Source organism: Pseudorca crassidens, chromosome 9 (genome assembly GCF_039906515.1).
Source record: "Pseudorca crassidens isolate mPseCra1 chromosome 9, mPseCra1.hap1, whole genome shotgun sequence".
NCBI lineage: Eukaryota > Metazoa > Chordata > Mammalia > Artiodactyla > Delphinidae > Pseudorca > Pseudorca crassidens.
The window spans coordinates 84,432,096-84,457,025 of NC_090304.1; the positions used below are offsets into that span (position 1 = coordinate 84,432,096).

The following is a 24,930-nucleotide window of genomic DNA, read 5'->3' on the forward strand; positions in this document are numbered from 1 at the left end:
TTCTACTCTACCACCTTGGAGCAATCTAGAAAAGCAGACTTTCTAACTTGTTTCTCCTCTTTATTGTGTCCAGATGAAGAGAGGGAGGCTATCCAGTAAGGTAGACTGTCAGAGTTCTCTGACTCTCTACTATTATGCCCTCTCCCCAAACTCCCTTTCACAAGTTCTACAAAGTTCAAAGGAAGATAGTCCCAGGACTATGGGATGGAAGGACTGAGGTGGTCATGAGTTTCATGGGGCAGAGATTATTTACTGCCCAGTTATGTGCAGTGTTCTTGTAGGGTAATCCTAGCCCCAGTACCACCCTCACCCTTATTTACAACACACACATTATTTCCTCCCCACTGTGCCCAAATTTCCAAGAAATTTCCCAGATAATTCTTGAACATTAATCTGGAGGGGAGGGAGAAGAAAACATGGGGATGAGCTTCTATTAGAAAGTATAAATAAATTATTTTAAGTAATAAATTAAAGCTAAAATAAATAAAAAGGGTGAATGCATAACTCTAAGAAGTTTATTTATACCACCTTTATTTCTTGAATAATGTAGGGAGTTTGATTATAAAGTGTTGAGAAGATATACTGAGATAGATTAATTCTTTAAAGTTTGATAAAAGCAGGTATAATAATATGTGGGGCAACAGTTGTTACATAATATTTTTAGTATTTAAGCCTCCTCTTTTATGTTCAGAGAAGGATGTAAGGTTTTTCTGACATTTGCATAAGCTCTATCTTTTTCATTTCCAAGTTTAGTTTAGTCATCTTTATTTTTATCTAATGTCATTTAAGAACAGGTTGGAGATACTGAAAATAAATGAGATGCACTATTTTAGATGGTGTCTATTAAAAAAACACTGAGACAATTATAAAGGAATTCAGACCATAGTCAACTTTTTGGACAGTTTTTTGGTAATATGTTTATAATGTCTACTTGTTTAACTCAAGGAAACAGCCTCAAAAGAAATTTAACTGATATATAATGCTTTCACTTTCCCTGCTCCTTTTGAAGCAAAGTTGACATAAGTTTGAAGGGAATACACTAAAATTTCCACATGTATTCAATTCTGCTAAATTTGTGTAGACCTGACATTTAGATGAAGGGAGAGGAGAAAAGAATAGAGCTTTAATGGAAAGCTGCATTACTAAGGTGTTTCATCCAAGATTTTCAGGTTAAGATACTGAATATATCTACAAGGAAAGAAAAACATCTCAAGGATGTATTACTTGCACTTTACAGACATCTAGCTGTTTGAAAATTTCTAAGCGATCATATATTCATTCATGTTCTCATTAGTACTATTCACCAGATATTTCTGATCCTTCTCTGAGCACAAGTTTGGTTGCATTTTCCCATCTCCTTTTTGTTAAACATGGTCACGTGACTTGCTTTGACGAATGAATCCTGACAAAAAGCCATATATGTCACTTATGGGAGGAAGCTTTAAGAGCTAGTGTATAATCAGAACCTCTTTTCTTCTGACATGGCAACCAGCTTCAGATGAGGAGATTCTATTGGCACTGTCCCTGGAGTGAAGAGATGTGGCACAATGTTTCTCTCCTCTACCCCAATCCCCTAACCCCCATAAATATGCAACATGAATCAGAAAAAACCTTTGCTATTTTAGAGCATTACGATTTGCAGGTTGTATTGTTACTGCAGCATAATCTAGCCTGCCATGATGACAACAACATATTTTAGAATTTTTTTTTTATGTCGGGTGTTTAAGAATAAGTGTGAAAATTCCACATCTTAATCTATGGGTTTTTTGCTGTCTATTTCTTACCTAGCTCTTGATCCTATTGTTTCTGATAGCTAGTCTGGATTTAAATATTTGGAAACTAAATGTTATGTAATCTTACAGGAATGGATTTTAATGTGAATTTCTTATATTTATGTTGTGTACTTCATTTGATTTTTTTTTGTCATTTGCTAACATATTGGTCCATCTTCTCCATACTATTACATTATATATACCTAAGGAGAAAGTACAACATATAACTAACTAATCTTTATATATGCCTGTGGTACAAATTCTAGAAATACACATTTAGTGGTATTCAATAAATTTTTACTGAAATGATAGTGGAGTTAATACTGATGAGAAGTTTGATAATGATAGAGACTCCAAGAAAAGATAATGCTCCAGGAACATGCATGTTCAGAGTGACTGGAGTGCAGTTCAATTTATACAAATAATTAACTGCTTATGTGTTCTAATATTTGAAAATCAGAAGTTAGTTTCAAATTATATAACTAACAACATTCTAGATGTTTTAATTGTATAGAAATACAAAAGTATGAGATAAATCTGAGGTTTAGCAAAAGACATTGTGTTTTTAGGGGGAAATGGTAAATGACCACATTTCAGACGTTTGCTATTTGCTGGTTTTCTTCCTCAGTGAGAGATTTTGGTGGAAGTATATTTTAGTATTTAGAATAAAACTTTTGCTGACTCACATTGTATCATCTTTCTGTTCTTACCATACAATTTTAATTTACATTTTCTGGCCCCAGATAACAGATCCTGAAGTGAAGATTTGGAACTTCTTGATAGGTCTGAGTGTATTTGAATCATTTTTGATGCATATTTCCTGGTAAGATTCAGATAATCATTGATAATTTTGGCATCTCTAGTTTCATGACATTCATAGGTGCTGTCATCACATTCCCTAAATTTGTGCTCACAGAATTTAATGCAGAGAAGCTTTTTAATATTAAAGTGTTAGGATTCATTCACATGAAATTTAATTATTGCTGTTAAATCTTAACTAATAGAATATTTTGTAATTCTTGTTATATTTATGATAGAAGCATCTCCAGTAATTTAGAAGCAATTTTTTCCTACCCAGATCTACATGGCACACAGGTCTACATGGTGCTCATAAAATAAATGGGGCAAATGAGCAACTGATTAGAATGACTGTTATTGTAATCATAGTTAAATATGGTTGATTGTTTATTCATTTGATAGTTATTTATTAAATAGTTATATTTAAGACACTATCATGAGCACTATGAGTACAGACATTAAAATGACATGATCCCATTCTTACAGAGCTCACTTTGTAGCTGTGGATACATATTGATTATATATTGATACATATTGATTATAATCTATGATGAATGCTATAATATAGACGTGTGCTGTTGAAACAGAGTAGAAGAAAGGATTAGTTTTGCTACTAAGAACTAATGGAAGGACCATGGAGTGATTCACAGAAAAAGTGATATTGGAATTGGACATTTAATACAATAGTTCATCACTTTTTTCTAATTAAAAATTAGACCTATTGAACATAATCACCATATCTACCTTGGATAATTAGAAAACTTTCCTCTAGAAATGAGTTGTGCCTAACTTTTATACCATGTTCTATGCTTTGGAATTTTGGAAGTTTTATCCCTGGGTAAATATTGAAAATATTTAACAATCACAATAGCCATTCAGAATGGTTGCTGACATGGTATGGAAAAACTCTTGACAGTGCCTGTTAACTCTTTAATTGTAAGATTATGGATGGGTTTCTGTGCATGAAGTTCTCATCTCAAATATAACCAATACTAGTTTCTTCCATTTAGGATATTTGTGAGGATTAAATGAGATAATGCATGTAAAGCAGTTGATGCAATTAATGGTAGAGTGTATGAATTCAAGAAGTGTTACATGTTATAATTATTAAGAGTAAATAAGAATAGACTAGACAACAAATTACAGATATATCAAAAAGTGTGACACCTGAAACTAACACAACATTGTAAATCAGCTATACTTCAATTAAAAAAATAAAAATAAACACTAAAACGTGTGGAGTAACTGGGAAAAATTGCAAAAAAAATTACTTTCCAGTGAAGGTCTACTTGAAGGTTTGAAGGAGATGAGTGTCTTTGTAAAAAGTCATTATTTGGAAAATATCCAGGCAAAACACTGACAATTCTATTTTTGTGAGGGATAATTATTTTATATTCTAGTTGTTTCTGATTTCAATGATCATCTATGGTGTTAATGTTGATGAACAAACAGGTCTGGGGTGACATGTTAGTATTTGACTCTGGCTGTTTGCAAACTCTTTTATGATTATACTCTATTGTCTAATTGCTTGATTTATTGATGTTTTGATGATATGTTTTCCAGTAACATTTGTGATTGCAGATAAGTATTTCAACTTTGGCTCATTATCATACATTTGCATTTGATTTGTCTGACTGCTGCAGGTGGAAACAATAGGTGATGCATACTGTGTTGCTGCAGGGCTCCACAGAAAAAGCCTCTGCCATGCTAAACCCATTGCTCTGATGGCCCTGAAGATGATGGAACTTTCTGAAGAGGTGCTGACACCTGATGGAAGACCAATTCAGGTAAGCCTCTCAATAGTTTTGTTTGAGTAGTAATGTACCTTTAACTGAAGAGGCAAGAAATTCCCTTCTGAATTCTACATACTATAATTTACAGATCTAGATAAGCCAGTCGCTCAAGAAGGAGGGATTACTAGAGATAACTCATAAACACAGGAAATGAACAAATGGAATATGACCCAAAATAGGAAAAGTTGTGTGGAAGACAAATTACTATGGGGACAAAAAAAAAAAAAAGAGAGCTAAAGGATTAAACCAAGGAAGGAACCTGCTGTCAGTGACCAATTCAACAACACCAAGCAACAGTGATGGTGAGAGTCAGTTCTGAGAGACAATCCGAAGAGCAAGAAATAAGAAGCAAGAAATTGGAGGACCTGAACAACTTCCTATGGATAGTGTACAGGTGTTCTTATTGAAGGCTTAAGTCTCAGGGTTACTTCTTTTTTTATTTTATTTTTTTACATCTTTATTGGAGTATCATTGCTTTACAATGGTGTGTTAGTTTCTGCTTTAAAACGAAGTCAATCAGTTATACATATGTTCCCATATCTCTTCCCTCTTGTGTCTCCCTCCCTCCCACCCTCCCTATCACACCCCTCCAGGTGGTCACAAAGCACCGAGCTGATCTCCCTGTGCTATGTGGCTGCTTCCCACTAGCTATCTGCCTTATGTTTGGTAGTGTATATATGTCCATGCCTTTCTCTCGCTTTGTCACAGCTTACCCTTCCCCCTCCCCATATCCTCAAGTCCATTCTCTAGTATGTCTGTGCCTTTATTCCTGTCTTACCCCTAGGTTCTTCATGACATTTTTTTTTCTTAAATTCCATATATATGTGTTAGCATACGGTATTTGTCTTTCTCTTTCTGACTTACTTCACTCTGTATGACAGGCTCTAGGTCTATCCACCTCATTACAAATAGCTCAATTTCGTTTCTTTTCATGGCTGAGTAATATTCCATTGTATATATGTGCCACATCTTCTTTATCCATTCATCCGATGATGGACACTTAGGTTGTTTCCATCTCTGGGCTATTGTAAATAGAGCTGCATTGAACATTTTGGTGTATGACTCTTTTTGAATTATGGTTTTCTCAGGGTATATGCCCAGTAGTGGGATTGCTGGGTCATATGGTAGTTCTATTTGTAGTTTTGTAAGAAACCTCCATACTGTTCTCCATAGTGGCTGTACCAATTCACATTCCCACCAGCAGTGCAAGAGAGTTCCCTTTTCTCCACACCCTCTCCAGCATTTATTGTTTGTAGATTTTGTGGTGATGGCCATTCTGACTGGTGTGAGATGATATCTCATTGTAGTTTTGATTTGCATTTCTCTAATGATTAATGATGTTGAGCATTCTTTCATGTGTTTGTTGGCAGTCTGTATATCTTCTTTGGAGAAATGTTTATTTAGGTCTTCCGCCCATTTTTGGATTGGGTTGTTTGTTTTTTTCTTATTGAGCTGCTTATAAATTTTGGATATTAATCCTTTGTCAGTTGCTTCATTTGCAAATATTTTCTCCCATTCTGACGGTTGTCATTTTGTCTTGTTTATGATTTCCTTTGCTGTGCAAAACCTTTGAAGTTTCATTAGGTCCCACCTGTTTATTTTTATTTCCATTTCTCTAGGAGGTGGGTCAAAAAGGATCTTGCTGTGATTTATGTCATAGAGTGTTCCGCCTATGTTTTCCGCTAAGAGTTTGATAGTTTCTGGCCATACATTTAGGCCTTTAATCCATTTTGAGCTTATTTTTGTGTATGGTGTTAGGGAGTGATCTAATCTCATACTATTACATGTATGTGTCCAGTTTTCCCAGCACCACTTATTGAAGAGGCTGTCCTTTCTCCACTGTACATTCCTGCCTCCTTTACCAAAGATAAGGTGACCATATGTGCATGGGTTTATCTCTGGGCTTTCTATCCTGTTCCATTGATCTATCTTTCTGTTTTTGTGCCAGTACCATACTATCTTGATTACTGTAGCTTTGTAGTACAGTATGGGATCAGGGAGCCTGATTCCTCCAGCTCAGTTTTTCGTTCTCAAGATTACTTTTTCTATTCAGGGTCTTTTGTGTTTCCATACAAATTGTGAAATTTTTTGTTTTAGTTCTGTGAAAAATGCCAGTGGTAGTTTGATAGGTATTGCATTGAAACTGTAGATTGCTTTGGGTAGTAGAGTCATTTTCACAATGTTGATGCTTCCAATTCAAGAACATGGGATATCTCTCCATCTATTTGTATCAACTTTAATTTCTTTAATCAGTGCCTTATAGTTTTCTGCATACAAGTCTTTTGTCTCCTTAGGTAGGTTTATTCCTAGATATTTTATTCTTTTTGTTGCAATGGTAAATGGGAGTGTTTTCTTGATTTCACTATCAGATTTTTCATCATTAGTATAAAGGAATGCCAGAGATTTCTGTGCATTAATTTTGTATCCTGCTACTTACCAAATTCATTGATTAGCTCTAGTAGTTTTCTGGTAGCATCTTTAGGATTCTCTATATATAGTTTCATGTCATTTGCAAACAGTGACAGCTTTACTTCTTTTCTGATTTGGATTCCTTTTATTTCCCTTTCTTCTCTGATTTCTGCGGCTAAAACTTCCAAAACTTTGTTGAATAAGAGCGGTGAGAGTGGGCAACCTTGTCTTGTTCCTGGTCTTAGTGGAAGTGCTTTCAGTTTTTCTCCATTGAGGATGATGTTCACTGTGGGTTTGTCATATATGGCCTTTATTATGTTGAGGAAAGTTCCCTCTATGCCTACTTTCTGCAGGGTTTTTATCATAAATGGGTGTTGAATTTTGTCGGCTGTACATCTATTGAGATGATCTTATAATTTTTCTCCTTCAGTTTGTTAATATGGTGTATCATGTGATTGATTTGCATATATTGAAGAATCCTTGCATTCCTGGAATAAACCCCACTTGATCATGCTGTATGATCCTTTTAATGTGTTGTTGGATTCTGTTTGCTAGTATTTTGTTGAGGATTTTTGCATCTATGTTCATCAGTGATATTGGCCTGTAGCTTTCTTTCTTTGTGACATCCTTGTCTGGTTTTGGTATCAGGGTGATGGTGGCCTCGTAGAATGAGTTTGCAAGTGTTCCTCCGTCTCCTATATTTTGGAAGAGTTTGACAAGGATAGGTGTTAGCTCTTCTCTAAATGTTTGATAAAATTCGCCTGTGAAGCCATCTGGTCCTGGGCTTTTGTTTGTTGGAAGATTTTTAATCACAGTTTCAATTTCAGTGCCTGTGATTTCTCTGTTCATATTTTCTATTTCTTCCTGATTCAGTCTTGGCAAGTTGCGCATTTCTAAGAATTTGTCCATTTCTTCCAGGTTGTCCATTTTATTGGCATAGAGTTGCTTGTAGTAATCTCTCATGATCTTTTGTATTTCTGCAGTGTCAGTTGTTACTTCTCCTTCTTCATTTCTAATTCTACTGATTTGAGTCTTCTCACTTTTTTTCTTGATGAGTCTGGCTAATGGTTTATCAATTTTGTTTATCTTCTCAGAGAACCAGCTTTTAGTTTTATTGATCTTTACTATCGTTTCCTTCATTTGTTTTTCATTTATTTCTTATCCGATTTTTATGACTTCTTTCCTTCTGCTTACTTTGGGGTTTTTTGTTCTTCTTTCTCTAATTGCTTTAGGTGCAAGGTTAGGTTGTTTATTTGAGATGTGTCTTGTTTCTTAAGGTAGGATTGTATTGCTATAAACTTCCCTCTTAGAACTGCTTTTGCTGCATCCCATAGGTTTTGGGTCGTCGTGTCTCCATTGTCATTTGTTTCTAGGTATTTTTTTATTTTCTCTTTTATTTCTTTAGTAATCACTTTGTTATTAAGTAGTGTATTGTTTAGCCTCCATGTGTTTGTATTTTTTACATATCTTTTCCTGTAATTGATATCTAGTCTCATAGCATTGTGGTAAGAAAAGAAACCTGATACAATTTCAATTTTCTTAAATTTACCAAGGCTTGATTTGTGACCCAAGATATGATCTATCCTGGAGAATGTTCCATGAGCACTTGAGAAAAATGTGTATTCTGTTGTTTTTGGATGGAATGTCCTATAAATATCAATTAAGTCCATCTTGTGAAATGTATCATTTAAAGCTTGTGTTTCCTTATTTATTTTCATTTAGGATGATCTGTCCATTGGTGAAAGTGGGGTGTTAAAGTCCCCTACTATGAATGTGTTACTGTTGATTTCCCCTTTTATGGCTGTTAGGATTTGCCTTATGTATTGAGGTGCTCCTATGTTGGGTGCATAAATATTTACAACTGTTATATCTCCTTCTTGGATTGATCCCTTGATCATTATGTAGTGTCCTTCTTTGTCTCTTCTAATAGTCTTTATTTTAATGTGTATTTTGTCTGAAATGAGAATTGCTACTTCAGCTTTCTTTGGTTTCCGTTTGCATGGAATATCTTTTTCCAGCCCCTTACTTTGAGTCTGTATGTGTCTCTACGTCTGAAGTAGGTCTCTTGTAGACAGCATATATATGGGTCTTGTTTTTGTATCCATTCAGCCAATCTGTGTCTTTTGGTGGGAGCATTTAGTCCATTTACATTTAAGGTAATTATCGAAATGTATGTTCTTATTCCCATTTACTTAATTGCTTTGCGTTCATTATTGTAGATCTTTTCCTTCTCTTGTGTTTCTTGCCTAGAGAAGTTCCTTTACTATTTGTTGTAAAGCTGGTTTGGTGGTGCTGAACTCTCGCAGCTTTTGCAGCTTTTGTAAAGGTTTTAATTTCTTCATCAAATCTGAATGAGATCCTTGCTGGGTAGAGTAATCTTAATTGCAGTTTCTTCTCCTTCATCACCTTAAATATGTCTTGTGAGTCCCTTCTGGCTTGCAGAATTTCTGCTAAAAGATCAGCTGTTAACCTTATGGGGATTCCCTTGTGTGTTATTTGTTGTTTTTCTCTTGCTGCTTTTAATATGTTTTCTTTGCATTTAATTTTTGACAGTTTGATTAATATGTGTCTTGGCGTATTTCTCCTTGTTTATCCTGTATGGGACTGTCTGTGCTTCCTGGACTTGATTAACTATTTCCTTTCCCATATTAAGGAAATTTTCAACTATAATCTCTTCAAATATTTTCTCAGTCCCTTTCTTTTTCTCTACTTCTTTAGGAACCCCTATAATTCGAATGTTGGTGCATTTAATGTTGTCCCAGAGGTCTCTGAGACTGTACTCAGTTCTTTTCATTCTTTTTTCTTTATTCTGCTCTGCAGTAGTTATTTCCACTATTTTATCTTCCACGTCACTTATCCTTTCTTCTTCCTCAGTTATTCTGCTATTGATCCCATCTAGAGTATTTTTAATTTCATTTATAGTGTTGTTCATCATTCCTTGTTTGCTCTTTAGTTCTTCTATGTCCTTGTTAAATGTTTCTTGCATTTTGTCTATTCTATTTCCAAGATTTTGTATCATCTTTACTATCATTATTCTGATTTTTTTTTCAGGTAGACTGCCTATTTCCTCTTCATTTGTTAAGTCTGGTGGGTTTTTATCTTGCTTCTTCATCTGCTGTGTGTTTTTCTGTCTTCTCATTTTGCTTATCTTACTGTTTTTGGGGACTCCTTTTTGCAGTCTGCAGGTTCATATTTCCTGTTATTTTTGGTGTCTGCCCCCAGTGGCTAAGGTTGGTTCAGTGGGTTGTGTAGGCTTCCTGGTGGAGGGGACTGGTGCCTATGTTCCAGTGGATGAGACTGGTTATTGTCTTTCTGGTGGGCAGGTCCATGTCTGGTGGTGTGCTTTGGGGTGTCTGTGGACTTATTATGATTTTAGGCAGCCTCTCTGCTAATGGGTGGGTTTGTGTTCCTGTCTTGCTAGTGTTTGTCATAGGGTGTCCAGCACTGTAGCATGCTGGTCATTGAGTGAAGCTGGGTGTTGGTGTTGAGATGGAGATCTCTGGGAGATTTTTGCCATTTGATATTATGTGGATCTGGGAGGTCTGTTGTGGACCATTGTCTGGAAGTTGGTTCTCCCACCTCAGAGGCACAGCACTGACTCCTGGCTGCAGCACCAAGAGACTTTCATCCACACGGCTCAGAATAAAAGGGAGAAATATTAGAAAGAAAGAATTAGTAGAAGTAGAAAGAAAGAAAGACAGAAAGAAAGAATGAAGGAAAGAAAGAAATGATGGAGGGAGGGAGGGAGGAAGGAAGAAAGGAAGGAGGGAAGGAAGAAAAAAAGAAAGAAGATAAAGTAAATTAAAATAAAGTAAGATAAAATATAATAAAGTTATTAAAATAAAAATTAATTATTAAGAAAAATAATTTTTTAAAAAAAAACGGATGGGTAAAACCCTAGGAAAAATGGTGGAAGCAAAGCTATACAGACAAAATCTCATACAGAAGCATACACACAGACACTCACAAAAAGAGGAAAAGGGGAAAAAGTCATAAATCTTGCTCTCAAAGTCCACCCTCCTCAATTTGGGATGATTCGTTGTCTTTAGGAGGGAAGGGAGGAAAGAAAGAAAGAAGATAAAGTAAAATAAAATAAAGTAAGATAAAATAAAATAAAGTTATTAAAATAAAAAATAACTATTAAGGAAAAAAAAAGGATAGAACCCTAGGACAAATGTTGGAAGCAAAGCTATACAGACAAAATCTCACACAGAAGCATACACATACACACTCACAAAAAGAGGAAAAGGGGAAAAATTCATAAAGCTTGCTCTCAAAGTCCACCTCCTCAATTTGGGATGAATCGTTGTCTATTCATGTATTCCACAGATGCAGCGTACATCAAGTTGATTGTGGAGATTTAATCCACTGCTTCTGAGGCTGCTGGGAGAGATTTCCCTTTCTCTTCCTTGTTCTCACAGCTCCCGGGGCTCAGCTTTGGATTTGGCCCCGCCTCTGCATGTAGGTTGCCGGAGGGCATCTGTTCTTCGCTCAGACAGGATGGGATTAAAGGAGCAGCTGCTTCGGGGACTCTGGCTCACTCAGGCCGGAGGGAGAGAGGGTACGGAGTGCGGGGCAAGCCTCCGGCGGCAGAAGCCAGCATGACGTTGCCCCAGCCTGAGGTGCGCTGTGCGTTCTCCCAGGGAAGTTGTCCCTGGATCCTGGGACCGTGGCAGTGGTGGGCTGCACAGGCTCCCCAGAAGGGGTGTGTGGATAGTGACCTGTGCTTGCACACAGGCTTCTTGGTGGCGGCAGCAGCAGCCTCAGTGTCTCATGCCCGTCTCTGGGGTCCGCACTTTTAGCCGCGGCTCACGCCCGTCTCTCGAGCTCCTTTAAGCGGCGCTCTTAATCCCCTCTCCTCGTGCACCAGGAAACAAAGAGGGAAGAAAAAGTCTCTTGCCTCTTCGGCAGGTCCAGACTTTTTCCCGGACTCCCTCCTGGCTAGCCATGGTACACTAACCCCCTGCAGGCTGTGTTTACGCCGCCAACCCCAGTCCTCTCCCTATGCTCCGACCGAAGCCCAAGCCTCAGTTCCCAGACCCTCCCGCCCCGGCCAGTGAGCAGACAAGCCTCTCGGGCTGGTGAGTGCTGGTCGGCACCGATCCTCTGTGTGAGAATCTCTCCACTTTGCCCTCCGCACCCCTGTTGCTGTGCTCTCCTCCGCGGCTCCGAAGCTCCCCTCTCCGCCACCATCAGTCTCCGCCCGTGAAGGGGATTCTTAGTGTGTGGAAATCTTTCCTCCTTCCCAGCTCCCTCCCACTGGTGCAAGTCCTGTCCCTGTCCTTTTGTCTCTGTTTATTCTTTTTTCTTTTGCCCTACATAGGTACATGGAGTGTTTCTTGCCTTTTGGGAGGTCTGAGGTCTTCTGCCAGCGTTCAGTAGGTGTTCTGTAGGAGTTGTTCCACGTGTAGATGTATTTCTGGTGTATCTGTGGGGAGGAAGGTGATCTCCACGTCTTACTCTTCCACCATTTTCCCCTCGTCCCCTTCAGGGTTACTTCTGAAATAGTTTTTTATGTGAAAGATCTTGAAGGTTGGAGCCCAAGACTGAGGAAATATCAGAAACTGTGGAAAATGTAGCTCCTCATGTATTGTACTCTTTTTGGTACTGAGAGCTGTCTGCAATCTTGGATCTACCTCTGAGAATGGATGAGGTCACCTAGCTATATTTCTGCAAGCACCTGATAGATCCCAGAAATGTTTTTACTATGAATTCTTATAAACAAAAATCTTCTATTTGGCAAAGTGACCTTGAATCAAGGCAGACTTTTTATAACAGTTCATCAACCATGGGTTAAAAAATACAGAAAAAAGCCTCAAAATGTGAATATATTCCTAGTTTGGCAGTATGGCAAAGTAGATACTCTGACTGACCCTTCTGATTAAAATGTAGTGTTAAATAGTTTAGAAATAGTAGCTTTTTGAAAGTCACTAAGCATATCACTGATCTCAGGAAAGAGAGAAATGTGTCAATCACATTATATATATAGATAAAACAAAATTTGAGTGGTGAATTTAAGTGCTCTGTCATTAACAGTGATAATAGGAAACACTATCCCTCCATGAAGAAAGTCAAATTCAGGCTCCCCTGGTGGCGCAGTGGTTAAGAGTCCACCTGCCAATGCAGGGGACACAGGTTCGTGCCCCGGGCTGGGAAGATCCCACATGCCGCGGAGCAGCTAGGCCCGTGAACCATGGCTGCTGAGCCTGTGTGTCTGGAGCCTGTGCTCCACAACAGGAGAGGCCACAACAGTGAGAGGCCCGTGTACTGCAAAAAAAAAAAAAAAGTCAACTTCAATTCCCTCTTCAAAGAATTTCCACAGATATAGTTCTCTGAAAAATGACTGCCTAATACTAAAAACAAAACAAAATAAAACAAAGGGAAAAAAATCACACAGGAAAATGAAGTACTATGGGTTAAGAACCAGTAGAAACAGAAGATGAGAAAAACAGATCTGGAGTTGTCAAATATCAAAATTATTTGACACAGAATCAAAATGACAATGCTTAAAATAATTAAAGAAATAAAAGAGAAGCTTCACTACCATGTGTAAAATATATATCTAGTGGGAACCTGCTGTATAGCACAGAGAGCTCAGCTTGGTGTGCTGTGATGACCTAGATGGGTGGATGGGGCGGGTGGGGGAGTGGGAGGAGGGGTCCAAGAGGAAGGGGATATATGTATAAATATAGCTGATTCACTTTGTTGTACAGCAGAAACTAACACAACATTGTAAAGCAATTATGCCCCAATTAAAAAAAAAAAAAAAAAAAAACAAGGCTGGAACAACTAGGTTTGAAAATGAACCGGAGAATTTCTAAGCAATCAACAGAATGCCAAAAGAAACAAACAAAAACCAAAAATCAAGCAAACCAAAACAAAAAAACTCTCAGTGGATGAGTTTAAAAGCAGATTAGATACAGCTGAAGAAAGTTCCTGTAAATAAGTCCAGAGAATTAAAACTGGGGAAATATGAATAAAAGAATGTAGGAGACTTTATACATTCAGTTGGAATTATCTCCACATGAATATAATAGACGGAATGCACAAAAAATTATTTTTTTCTGGAATTATTAAAAGACACTAATCAGTTCTCAGACACAGTAATCCTAAAGAATTCTACAAAAGAGAAATCATAGGAATCCAAAAGTATCTCTTTTTTTTACATTAAGTACATTAAAGTCTTTTTTATTTTTTAAATAATTCCATTTTAATTTATTTTTTGTGTTTCACATCATTTGTATTTAATTCCATAATATATCTGTGATTTATATAATGGTACATATATACATATTTGAGGTATAGTTGATTTACAATATTATATTAGTTTCAGGTGTATGACATGGTGATTCAAAATTTTTATAGCTTATACTCAATTTATAGTTATTATAAGATATTGGCTATATCCCCTGTGCTGTGAAATATATCCTTATATCTTATTTATTTTATACATAGTAATTTGTACTTCTTAATCCCCTACCCCTATCTTGCCCCTCCTTTCTTCCTTCTCCCCACTGGTAACCAGTAGTTTGTTTTCTATATCTGTGAGTCTGTTTCTTTTTTGTTATATTCATTAGTTTGTTTTATTTTTTTAGATTCCACATATAAGTGATAACATACAGTATTTGTCTTTGTCTGACTCATATCACTAAGTATAATATCCTCCAGGTCCATCCATGTTGTAGCAAATGGCGAAATTTCATTCATTTTTATGTCTGAGTAGTATCCTGTAGTGTATATATATATATATATATATATATATATATATATATATATATCACATCTTCTTTATCCATTCATCTGTTGATGGACACTTAGAATGCTTCCATATCTTGGCAATTGTAAGTAACGCTGCCATGAACATTGGGATGCACGTATCTTTTCAAATAAGGGTTTTTGTTTTCTTCAACTATATACCCAGGAGTGGAATTGCTGGATCATGTGTTAGTTCTATTTTTAGTTTTTTGAGGACACTCCAAACTGTTTTGCACAGTAACTACACAAATTCACATTTCCATTAACACTATACAAGAGTTCCCTTTTCTCCACATACTCTCCAACATTTGTTATTGTGGTCTTTTTGATGATAGCCATTCTGACAGGTGTGAAGTAATATCTCATTGCAGTTGTAACTTGCATTTTTCTCATGACTAGGGATGTTGGGCATCTTTTTACGTGCCTGTTGGTCATCTGTATATCTTCTTTGGAAAAATATCTGTTCAGGTCTTCTGCACATTTTTTAATTAGGTTGCTTATTTTTTTGACATTTAGTTGTATGAGCTGTTTATATATTTTGTTTATATATTTTATATATTAACTGCTTATCAATCATATTACTTGTAAATATTTTCTCCCATTCAGTAGGTTGTCTTTTCATTTTGTCCATGGTTTCCTTTGCTGTGCAAAAGTTTTTAACAAAACTAAACATATCTTAATGAGACTGCAGTACTTGAGAGAAAAAGAGAACTTGATAAATGACGGAGGTGGCATTCATCAATGGGGAAATAATGGGCTATTCAATAAATGTTTGGGGGCCAATTGGTTATCCATGTAAAAAAAATATATAACTGCACTTCATGTGTCTGCACATAAGTCAGTTACATGTGGGTAAATATTATAGGCTACAGAATATAATTATAAATTTATAATTAGGAATTTTAAAAAACAACTCAGTGTTCTTTATTGATTTTTTTTGAAATATAATTCACATACAATATGTTAGTTTCAGGTGTACTACATAATGATTTGACATTTGCATGCAATATGATATAATTAGAAATTTGACTTAGAGTAGGGAAGAATTTTTTGGAGACTAAGCAGGTCAAAAACTTTAAAGGAAAAATCATAAAGGAAACCATAAAGGAAAATGTGGATAAATTTTACTACATTAAAATTAAAACTTTTCTGTTGTCAAAGAACACCTAAAGAGAATAAAAAGTCAACCACAAACTAGGAGAATATTTTGCAATACATATAACCAATAAAACTATCAGTGGTTAACCTCATCAGTATTCAGATTAGATATATTAATAACACTATGATAAAGTTTTCCCACCTACTAGTTTGGCACAACTTTGAAAGTCTGACAGTGACACTGTTGCTGAGGAGTTAGAGTAGCAAGAAATCTCACACAGAGTTGGTGGGAGTATAAATGGTACAATTTACTTGGCATTAACTAGTAAAATTTAACTTGTGCCTTTCTTACAACCCGGTAAGCCCTCTCCTAAATGTTTGCTCCAGGGAAGTAGTTGTGCATGTGTAGCAGAAGTCACACACAAGATTATTCACAGAAATACTTTCATAATAGCCTCAAACTGGAGATAACTTAAATATCCATTTAATAATAGAATGTATAAACTGTGATACATTTATACCTCAGTATACCATACAGCTGGGAAAATGAATTACTTCAGGAACTGAACATCAAATGGATGGATGTCAAAAACAATATAGTACAAAAGAAGCAAGTCATGGAGCAATTCTATAGAATTATTCCATTTAATTAAATTTCAAAACTAGAAAAATTGAAAAAATAATGCTATTTTGAAATACCTACCTTGAAGGAGAAAGTGGAAAGTAAGGAATGATTAATACAAAATTCAAGATGTTGCTTTCTGTAAGAGAAAGTAAAGCAATGATGGGATGAAGGAGCATGCAATAGGGAAGGTGGACATAGGGATTATAGTGAAAAATTATTAATTTTATTACTATTATTTAATGTGCACATATATGTTTACATTTGAAAATTTAAAAACATGGAGAGAGAGTTTTCAAGCCACTCCCACCGGTGGTGAAAACAGGAAAGCAAGGAAAAATAAAAATTTTTTAAAATCTAAGTTTAAGTTCCCTAGGACATAATTATTGAATTACTCAAGTGTGTGAATGACACTCCTACAACTGCCAGGAAAAACAAACAAAAGGAATGCTGTCTCAAGTCTGAAGCAAACTGCAAAAATACACATTCCAGATGGAATTCATATCACTTCTTAAATTTTCAAGGCTACCAGCTGAGCAGACTTATCATTTGGGATTGTTTTTCTATGTTGGATTTTCTTTTATAGGAGATATAATGTTTATATTGATTCAGCATTGTCAAAGCGAACTTAAATTACCATAGAACCAAACCAGGGAATTGTTTTTTTACAATGTGCTCATCCATATTTTCATTTGTGGAATATAACATTGGCTCTGGCTTATTAATTACTTTTATCATATCAGAAGAGGAAATATCAATAAAGATTTAATAAGAATGCAGAAAGAGAATTCAAAATAATAAAATCACCTTAATAATTTTAGCTTCATTACTAATTTATATTATTTGCAAAGTTTGGAATTTTTTTTTTTTGGCATCTTAATTTGGTTTTCAATTGGCTTCTAGCTTGTTACCATGGGAATGTTTCTAAACTTATTGAAAGAATCTTTCATTAAACATGCTTGGTTGTTACAGTAGAGCTGATATGTGATCAGTTGATTGTTTACTTCAAACTAAGTTTTTAGGCTTTTTAATATTTAACTTATTTGACTTGCAATAATTTCTGAAAACAAAGGAAAACTCCCCCAAACCTCTCAAATTTTGAAAAATAAATTACTAATTTTATATGGTTTTTTAAACCTATGAGGCACCTGTCATGATGGGAAACAGGAACCTGAATTATCAATTATAATTCCTTGCAAATGGTCGATAATGTCCTTGAATCATTAACTGTAAAACTGACTAGGTTAAACTTTTTAATTTTAAAAATTACTAGAGTACTTCACTGGTGGAACAAAGGTTAAGAATCCACCTGCCAGGACTTACCTGGTGGCACAGTGGTTGGGAATCTGCCTGCCAATGCAGGGGACATGGGTTCGAGCCCTGGTCTGGGAAGATTCCACATGCCATGGAGCAACTAAGCCCGTGCGCCACAACTACTGAGCCTGCGCTCTAGAGCCCATGAGCCACAACTACTGAGCCCACGTGCCACAGCTACTGAAGCCCACACATCTAGAGCCTGCGCTCCACAATAAGAGAAGCCACCGCAATGAGAAGCCTGTGCACCGCAGTGAAGAGTAGCCCCGGCTCTCTGCAACTAGAGAAAGCCTGTGCGCAGCCACGAAGACCCAAAGCAGCCAAAAATGAATAAATAAAAAATAAATTTAGGGCTTCCCTGGTGTCACAGTGGTTGAGAGTCTGCCTGCCGATGCGGGGGATGCAGGTTTGTGCCCCAATCCAGAAGGATCCCACGTGCCGCAGAGCGGCTGGGCCCGTGAGCCATGGCCGCTGAGCCTGCACGTCCGGAGCCTGTTCTCCGCAACGGGAGAGGCCACAACAGTGAGAGGCCCGCATAATGCAAAAAAATAAAAAATAATAAAAAAATAAAATAAATTTATTAAAAAAGAATCTGCCTGCCAATGCAGGGGACATGGGTTTGATCGCTGGTCCAGGAAGATCCCACATGCCACAGAGCAAATAAGACCATGTGCCACAACTACTGAGCCTGTGCTCTAGAGCCTGTGAGCCACAACTACTAAGCCCACGTGCCACAGCTACTGATGCCTGTGCTTCTAGAGCCTGTGCTCCACAACAAGAGAAGCCACCACAATGAGAAGCCTGCACACTGCAACAAATAGTAGCCCCCGCTCGCCGCAACTAGAGAAAGCCTGCGCTCAACAACAAAGACCCAACACAGCCAAAATAAATAAATAAATAAACAAATAAATAAATAAAATAAATAATAAATAAAATAAATAAAAATTACCAGAGAATATAGCATTTTACTTATTCAGTTTAAAATACTCAAGCAAATTGTTTTTCTATAAGTACTCTAATGAAACTCAGAGGCTAGTTCTAGACTGGTTCTACCTAAAAAGTTCTATCTAACTAGCTCGATCTAAAAAGCATACAGAAATATGGTCTATTTATACAATAAATTTTGAAAAATCAGCCCAAAGAGGCTTCAGTTAAGACTGTTTTTAAAAATAGTGACTAGATTTTAAATATTTTATCAATACAATGTTGATCTTACTGGCTGAGTATATGGAAATGCCAGCAAGATGCCTATTTTTTCCCCACCCTATAGGATACCTGATTTTCATATACCTTAAACAATTGACAATTCAAGAAAAGTAATATCAGATATATATTATCTCCTTTTTGCTTGAGGTACTTACTTATACTGTGATTTCACTAGAAAATTGTATAATTTTCTCCTGTTCTTTAATTTTGTGAACCTAATCTTACCGAAGTATTTTGAATAGAGTTTTTAGTGCTGAAAGTCTTAACTTTTACTAATAGTTTAAATACTCTTTGAGTAAAATAACAAAATGTTTATTACTGCCTGTGCTTTATGCTTTAAAAAGTAGTGTTGCTAGGAAAAGAGAAGCTGGGTTGAGGACTGACTAGAAAATGCGATTAAACATATATTAGAAAGACAAGTAGCATTTTCATGATTTAAGGGTTTTGAAGAAGTTTGAGTTAATGTGTCCAAATATCTAAGTTTTACTTTTGGACCTCAGTTTTAAAAAAATATTTGTTGAGTATCATTAATAGGCATACAAATTCAAATTCTTTTTATTTGTTCAAAGAGTGCATTTTATATAAAGAGGCAATTATAGAGTGATTGTAAAATAGAGTTAAAAACAATGTGTAATCATGTTTTAATACTAATGTGGTTAACAATCTCAATTGCAAATCAGGGAAATGCTATGAATTTCTTCTAACTGCCTATCCCAAAGGCAGGAATATTAATTTACAATTTATGTGTACTGTAATACATTAAATTCTAGCTTCTCAAGCTTCAATTTAGCCTTCTAATGAGCTTATAGGATTTTTTGAGATGATGAAATAATTATTCTGCAATTAATTTTTAAATAGTTGTTATTTACAAAGAAAACCTGGTATTGTTATTTTAATATTTGGAGGGATTTGCTCTTTGCAAATATTGCAATAGTTAACCCCATGAGATTACAGCCCAAGATTGTATTTAGAAAAAACAAAATCTAATCATTTGATAACCTGATTAATTCTCTATGATTCTTTGATAGTTGTTTGTTTATACAATTATAATTAGTACTTTTCATCTTGAAGTGTGTATACTCATTTGAAATGTTCTACCTCTAGAATTTATATCTAAGGAGAAAACCTATGGGGTCAGAAAGAACTACGTAGGCATTTTATGAACTCACAATTAAGATACTGAACTCAGTTACCCTCATTTCTCATGTTTATCAAATAGACACATTTGAATTTACTTTTCATATCCTAGATAATGCATATAGTGGCAGTTTTAGTAAACCATTGTTTTATTGTAGCAATAATACACAAAAATACTTCATAATACTACTGGTAAAATTTATGGCCAACTATGCTTTTAATAGATCTATACTGTATAGTGAATTTATTCGGTACTAGAAATGTGTTTGTGTTTTTAAAAAAGAATGTGTTTAGATTATTTTTTCACTAAGAGTTTACCAGTAGATAGGATTATAACAGATTCTCTTCTGTAGTTTGCCTCTGTTTAATTATCAGAGCTTGAGTCTTATATACTCTCTTCAGATCTATCTTCTAACTCACTAATACCTCAGCTGGTTATGAAAATCATTTGTTAAACCCATCCACTTAATACTTAATGTTGATTATAGCAGTTTATAGCTGTTTTTAAATATAAATTTATTTATTTATTTATTTTTAGCTGTGTTGGGTCTTCGTTGCTGCACGTGGGCTTTCTCTAGTTGCAGTGAGTGGGGACTACTCTTTGTTGCGGTGCACAGGCTTCTCATTGCGGTGGTGTCTCTTGTTGTGGAGCACAGGCTCTAGGCACATGGGCTTCAGTAGTTGTGGCTCACGGGCTCTAGAGCACAGGCTCAGTAGTTGTGGCACATGGGCTCAGTTGCTCCACAGCATGTGGGATCTTCCCAGAATAGGGCTCAAACCCATGTCCTCTGCATTGGCAGACAGATTGCTAACCACTGTGCCACCAGGGAAGTCCTATACCTATTTTTAAAATTTCCATTTATCTGACAAAATTTTTATATTGCTTTTATTTATATCCTTGAATATATCAACCATAATTAATTTAAACTCTTTGCTTGATAAATTCATTCTCTAGAGCTTCTGTGGTCTATTACACTGTCTGTTCTTTCAGTTAATATTTAGTCATGTTACTTGTCTCCTGTGTGTCTATTTATTATTATTTTTTGTTTGGGTTCTGGAGATTGTATATAAAAAATTATAGAAATAACTTTAGACCTAGAATGATGTTACCCTCCTGTAGGGAAATTTTATGTGTGCTTCTGGGAATGATTGATAGGAGCTCTAGCAATCAGAAATCAGATGATTTAACACTGAGTTTAAGTCTTTCTGAGGGCCAATTTACTTCTGATTCACCTGATGTTTTTGGAATTACTTATACCTGTGGTGTTGCTGGTTACAGTCTCGTCTCAAAGTATAGAGGTTTTTATTGAGGCCTTCCCGTTGGCAATCCTTGGACTCCAATTTTTGTCCCTGTTGTCAAAAGCACTGCTCAGTTTCTCAACCTCTCAGTCACTTCTGAGGTCAGAAGATGCCATAATGGAAAAGCACTCTCAAATTTAGTGCTCACCTCACCTCAGGTTCATCTCCCCCAATCTTTTTTTTATTGTCTTGTGAGCTGAGCTACAGAGGGCTTTGTTCAAATTATACAGTATGCTCTTACTAAAACCAAGCAGAGCCCTATGTAACAAAGCAGGACCCTATGAGGCCTTCTGGGGACAGACCCCTCCCCCATATCCTCTGCTTTAACTCCTCTCTGAAGTACCTAGATAACAATATCTATGCACATCTTCTGAGTTGTTTTACAGATGATAAAATCCCCACTAGATGGAAGACATTAACTATTTGGTGACCAGGAGTGCATAGCCCCCAGGCTTACTGAAGCTTAAGGATTGATAATTTAAACCCTGTAGAACTGCCCTGTTACCTCACAATCAATCAGAGAATTGTGTGTGAGCTGATCACATACCCTGTGACTCCTCTCCCTCACATGCCCTTTAAAAGTGTTTCCCTGAAACCCATCTGCGAGTAGGTGTTGTGAGAACTAACTGCCCTGGACTACTTGCTTGGTACCCTGTGATAAAGCTGCACTTTCCTTCGCCACAACACGGTGTCAGTAGATTGACTTTACTGCATGCAGGCAAGGGGACCCAAGTTTGGTTTGGCAACACCTGCAGGACCTTCCCAGGGACAGATGCCCCCACACACCCCCTGCCTCTTGTTTATAGAAAAGCTTTAGTATCCTAGGCTTTCCCTGAATTCTAAAGAGCAAATTTAGTCAGAGAAGTGAAAAAATGCAGAAACAAAGGAAAACAATCAGGCAAGACAAAATAATAATAGTTTAGCCATCAAATAAAGTCAAGGACCTTTAGTTCCTCCTCAAGGGCTATTGATAATATCTTGAGACACATTCTTGAGTTGTTTTGCAGATACTAAAACCCCCACCTGATGGAAGAAGTTAAGTGCACGCTGACCACCAGTACTTAGACCCCAGACCTGTTGGAGCCAGAAAACTGATAATTGAGATTCCTGAAATATCACCCTATTACCTCAACGTCAACCAGTCAGAGAATTGTGCACAAGTTGATCACATACCCCAGGACCCTCAGGTTTTTAAAAAACCCTCAGGGTTTTAAAACCCTGCCCCAGAAGTCATTGAAGAGCTTGTGTCTTTTGAGCATTAGCTGCATGCTCTCCTTGCTTGGCACCTTACAATAAAAGCGGTACTTTCCTTCACCACACCTAGTGTCAGTAGATTGGCTTTGCTGCACATTGGGCAAATGGACCCAAGTCTGGTTTGGTAACATTACTAGAAATGCAATTTCAAAGTGATGTATATTTTTTACGAGTTTTATCTTACTGAGTAGATTCATTCTCACTAATCTACATTTATGCCTATTTTCAACCCAAGTCACAGATGAAATTATCTTTAAACAGAAAAGAGAAAACATCTTAACTGCATTGAAACTAGCTACTGCAGAATATTGATCGATAACATCAATTGAAGCACTTAACCATATGCCAGGCAGTCACTGTACCACGTGCTTTCCATGTAATAACTTTTAAATTTCACAATAATTCTATGAAGGAAATATTGCTATTATTTTCATTTTAACAAGTGAAGAAAAGAAGAATTAAAAACAAACCTGAGAGTTCCTAATAAGTACACTCTATATAGACTTATTAAATAAATACAGGTTAAATCTCATATTGTGAAATTTTCCCTATTGCTTTGAATATTCCATTATTTAGTAAGTTAGACTTTTCATGGCTTTAGTCTTCAGGAAAATTTAAATTTATATTAGGTGTCCTCTTTAAGAGAATGGAAGTAAGTAATCTATTTTTAAAATATTCCATTCAAAATGATTAATTTATTAAAGTAGAAAGACAGAGAGATATATTCAATTATGTGTGTGTTGGAAGGGAATGGATGTTATTCCATTGTTACTTTGAAAATTGCAATCACCAGCTAGACTGAGTGGGAGCATATATTAGCCATCTTACCCCATTGTTTTTTCTCCCTTTATTTTCCTCTGTTTATTGTTTATTGTGGATTGTAATGTAGAAGGTACATATTTTAAAATGTCATATTTACATTTTGTCATAGGATAGTCTTTGAATTTAAAGATTGTGTCTTATATTCTAATTAATTATTTTTAGGTATTGAACAATATATACTTTAATAGGCAGAGCACCCTTAATGCCTTTCCACCACTCTCTAAGATATAGGTATAATGATTTAGTACACAATGTTATATATGCAATGTGTATGTCAGTGAATTTCATTGCTAATTTATTTTATCTGTATCATGACTGTTTCCAATATAATATAGTCACTTATGTTACCACTTATATAATATGTAAGTCTAAATTTAGACTTTTAATCATATTTTTAGTCCATGAAAAAATAGTTTATCAGACACACATTTCTAAAAGCACTGGTCTTGCTGAAGAGTTTTTTATGATATTTGCCAAACAGATTTTCCAAGCAGATCTTTTGTAACAGTATTTGCATATTTTTGCTACATGAAAAAAAAAAGTAATAATAAGACTGTGAAGGAAAAACAGACCAAGCAATGGGGAAAAAAAGATAAATTGATTTGCAAGAAACTGTGCATGTAAAATACAAAATTGCTCAGTTTGATTTTATGCAGCAGTCCTCTCACTTCCACATTTTCAGAAGAGAAATGCATTCTTTAGTGGGAACATGTTTAAATATTTTATAAAGTTATTTCATTAAATAATATCACCATGGTGTTAATACTCCTAAAGAAGTTATAATCTATTTCATTTATTTTAGTCTGTCTCCAGGAGGGTCCTTCCCAGGAATACTGGTGCAACATCCTAAGAAGAGGTTAAAAAATTATATTAGTAAAGACATTAATTTTTGTTTGACTTTTGTGTGATGTCAGCTGAAAAAGAAATGCACAACCTAAAAGTTGAAAAGTATGTTTTATTTGGTAGATTTTCTGGGGACTCAAGCCTGGGAGGCAGCCTCTTAGATAGCTCTGAGGGAATGCTTTGAAGAGGTAAGGGAGGAGCCAGGATATATAGGAGTTTTGCAACAAAACCAGGTTAGTAGGAACATCAAAAGATCACTGGTTAAAGAAGATCAGACTTCTCAAGTTAACTAATTTAGCACTTTTCTATGTATGGGAAGATGCAAGAGTTTGGGCTTATTGAAGTCATTCCTTTGATATGTATCTTAACTGTCTAGGACCAGTATCAGGTTTTTCTCATCCTGAGTCCCCTCGGGGTGCATTGTTGGGCACCGCTGCAGTAGCTGAGAGCTTGGTGGTGGGTAGCCTGTTTCCATCCTGATTTCCCTCAGGGCTCCCATGGGGTGGGGACAGGTGGGGTGGGGGGAGGAGTAAGAAGGGCAGCTCTGGCTTGATGGTCACAACATCCTCTGTTTCCTGAGGCAGGTGGCATTCTTGGTCCACATGAGCTTGTAGAAATGTGAAGCCTCCAAGCAGTTAAGTAGCTCAGGTTTTTATTATCTGAGTTTTATATAAAGAATAAGAATCTTTGTCGCCAATTCTTGCTGCTAAAAAGATATTAAGATGTGATTTCACCAACTGATTTTGAGAGGTAATTTAGCCCATCATCTTTTATCTTTTATAGTGTCTGTGTCTGACATTATTGAACA

General features: G+C 36.1%; 1 protein-coding gene across 1 annotated transcript in view; it reads left to right on the top strand.

The window, feature by feature from the left end:
- GUCY1A2 (guanylate cyclase 1 soluble subunit alpha 2) overlaps positions 1 to 24,930 on the top strand; it is a 425,928-nt gene that overhangs the window by 267,427 nt on the left and 133,571 nt on the right. Inside the window, exon 6 of the mRNA XM_067750904.1 lies at positions 4,214 to 4,357. Coding sequence (XP_067607005.1) covers positions 4,214 to 4,357 — 144 coding nt within the window. The remainder of the gene's footprint in view (positions 1 to 4,213; positions 4,358 to 24,930) is intronic.